The sequence below is a fragment of the Vigna angularis genome, chromosome 11 (assembly GCF_016808095.1).
Source record: "Vigna angularis cultivar LongXiaoDou No.4 chromosome 11, ASM1680809v1, whole genome shotgun sequence".
Taxonomy (NCBI): domain Eukaryota; kingdom Viridiplantae; phylum Streptophyta; class Magnoliopsida; order Fabales; family Fabaceae; genus Vigna; species Vigna angularis.
The window spans coordinates 8908513-8910145 of NC_068980.1; the positions used below are offsets into that span (position 1 = coordinate 8908513).

Here is a 1633-nt window from a genome sequence, read left to right on the forward strand (position 1 = left end):
TACAAGCCTCTGGGCTAAATATTTGGACTCGTTGTGGTTAATGGGCTTTAGGCCCAACCCCTCCAGTTTGAACATGACTTCAACTTTAACAAAACAAATATAAAATCATGTTTAGAAAAATGAAGAAGAAATAAGAAAATAATATGATAATACAGAAAGGTCAACTTTGATTTGAGACATAAGAAGACGGCCAACAACCAAGCACGTGAATGCCGTTCACGAACCAGAACCACGCAAGGAAACTTCCAAAGACTGAAATACCAAAACTAACCCAAATAACCCTAAGACCACGCATAAATTGGTGAGGGTATTTCTGTCAACAAGTGAATGTTCCAAGACGCTACTCCTTTATATTATCGTACACAGAAATGGTCGCACGCGGTGTCTGTCTTTAAATTTAATTTTGAAAATTCAACGCAACACAACACGCTTATTCGGTTACATAGCCAAATTATCACTTCTCTCATTATTTTCTTCACATTCACATAAGCAAGTCAATTTCAGAAGAAAATACAGCGTTTAGAGACATCATGGGAGAAGAAGGTTGCGAGTGCAGGCCACTTGGTTTTTTGATCGGATTGCCCTTTGCTCTCTTGGCCTTGATTTTATCTCTTGTTGGTGCAGTTATATGGGTTTTTGGGTATGTGTTTTTCTCTCAAATTTTCTATCTTTTTCTATGTTCAAATATGTTGCTTGGTTTTGTAAAAGTAAACAATATCTGTGCTATTGGGATTCTTTTGTTGTGTTTTATGCATTTTCTGCTTTTGGCCCAATTTGTGATTTTTTATTGTGGTGATGGGAACTGTGCAGATCTATATTGAGTTGCTTGTGTCCATGTTGCATTTGCTGCGCGGGATTGGCCAATTTGGCTGTGAGTCTGGTAAAGCTTCCAGTGAAAGTTCTGAGATGGTTCACTCGACAAATTCCTTGCTAGACAGCTTTTTCGTCTACCCCTTTTCGATTCGTTTGTTGCATTTGTTGGGTCTTGCCATGGCCCTTTTCTATTTCTTGGATTTGCCTATTCTTGTGATTCATGGATTCATAACGATCATTTACAGCTAATATTTGATTCTTTTTCCTGTCTAAATTATCTTCTCTTTCTCTGTGTCTAATCAAAAGAATTGGATGTTGACATTTCATTCAGCATCGATAAGATGAATTGGAACGCCAATTCAGAGCATGAAAGGTTTGAGTGTCACAGGTTCCAAAAGAAACAAGATTTTGGTATCTTTTGATTATTGTTAGAAGTAGTTGTATCTTCTTTTAAAGAAACCTTTTATAAAATGTAAATAAAACTTTATCTTACCAATTCAATTTATAAAATGAATATTGTTTCCTAGTTAAATTTGTTGACTTTAACTTCTATTAAGAATCTTACCAAAGAAAAAACTTATAAGCATGATGAAAAAAAAGGACCCATTTTAATGAATTTTGTATTTCATAAACTAATCAATTAATTCCAATCTTTAAAGGGCCAAATTAGGGATTTACTGAAGAAGAATTCTTCAAAATTTATGGTTTCTTTTGAGGAAGATATAAGGCGGAGTAGTCTAGATGGACATTTGTGGCTCCTTGTTACCATATTATTTGCCGTCCTTGGATTAATATAAAGAATATGTAATATCACTACACA

The 1633-nt window shown here is 34.8% G+C and overlaps 1 protein-coding gene across 1 annotated transcript; it reads left to right on the forward strand.

Annotated features, from left to right (window-relative positions):
• The first annotated feature begins 390 nt into the window (after positions 1–390).
• LOC108333644 (signaling peptide TAXIMIN 2) lies at positions 391–1087 on the forward strand. The gene is made up of 2 exons (XM_017569117.2): positions 391–640; positions 811–1087. Exons 1-2 carry the CDS (start codon positions 531–533, stop codon positions 932–934), a joined length of 234 nt encoding a protein of 77 aa, XP_017424606.1. The 5' UTR covers positions 391–530; the 3' UTR covers positions 935–1087.
• Positions 1088–1633: the final 546 nt, after the last annotated feature.

What these genes read in the sequence shown, in the direction of transcription:
- LOC108333644 (XM_017569117.2), top strand. Translation starts at nt 531, where the DNA reads ATGGGAGAAGAAGGTTGCGAGTGCAGGCCACTTGGTTTTTTGATCGGA. An exon ending in GCAGTTATATGGGTTTTTGG is followed by an intron (nt 641 to 810) that starts GTATGTGTTTTT and finishes GGAACTGTGCAG; the next exon opens with ATCTATATTGAGTTGCTTGT.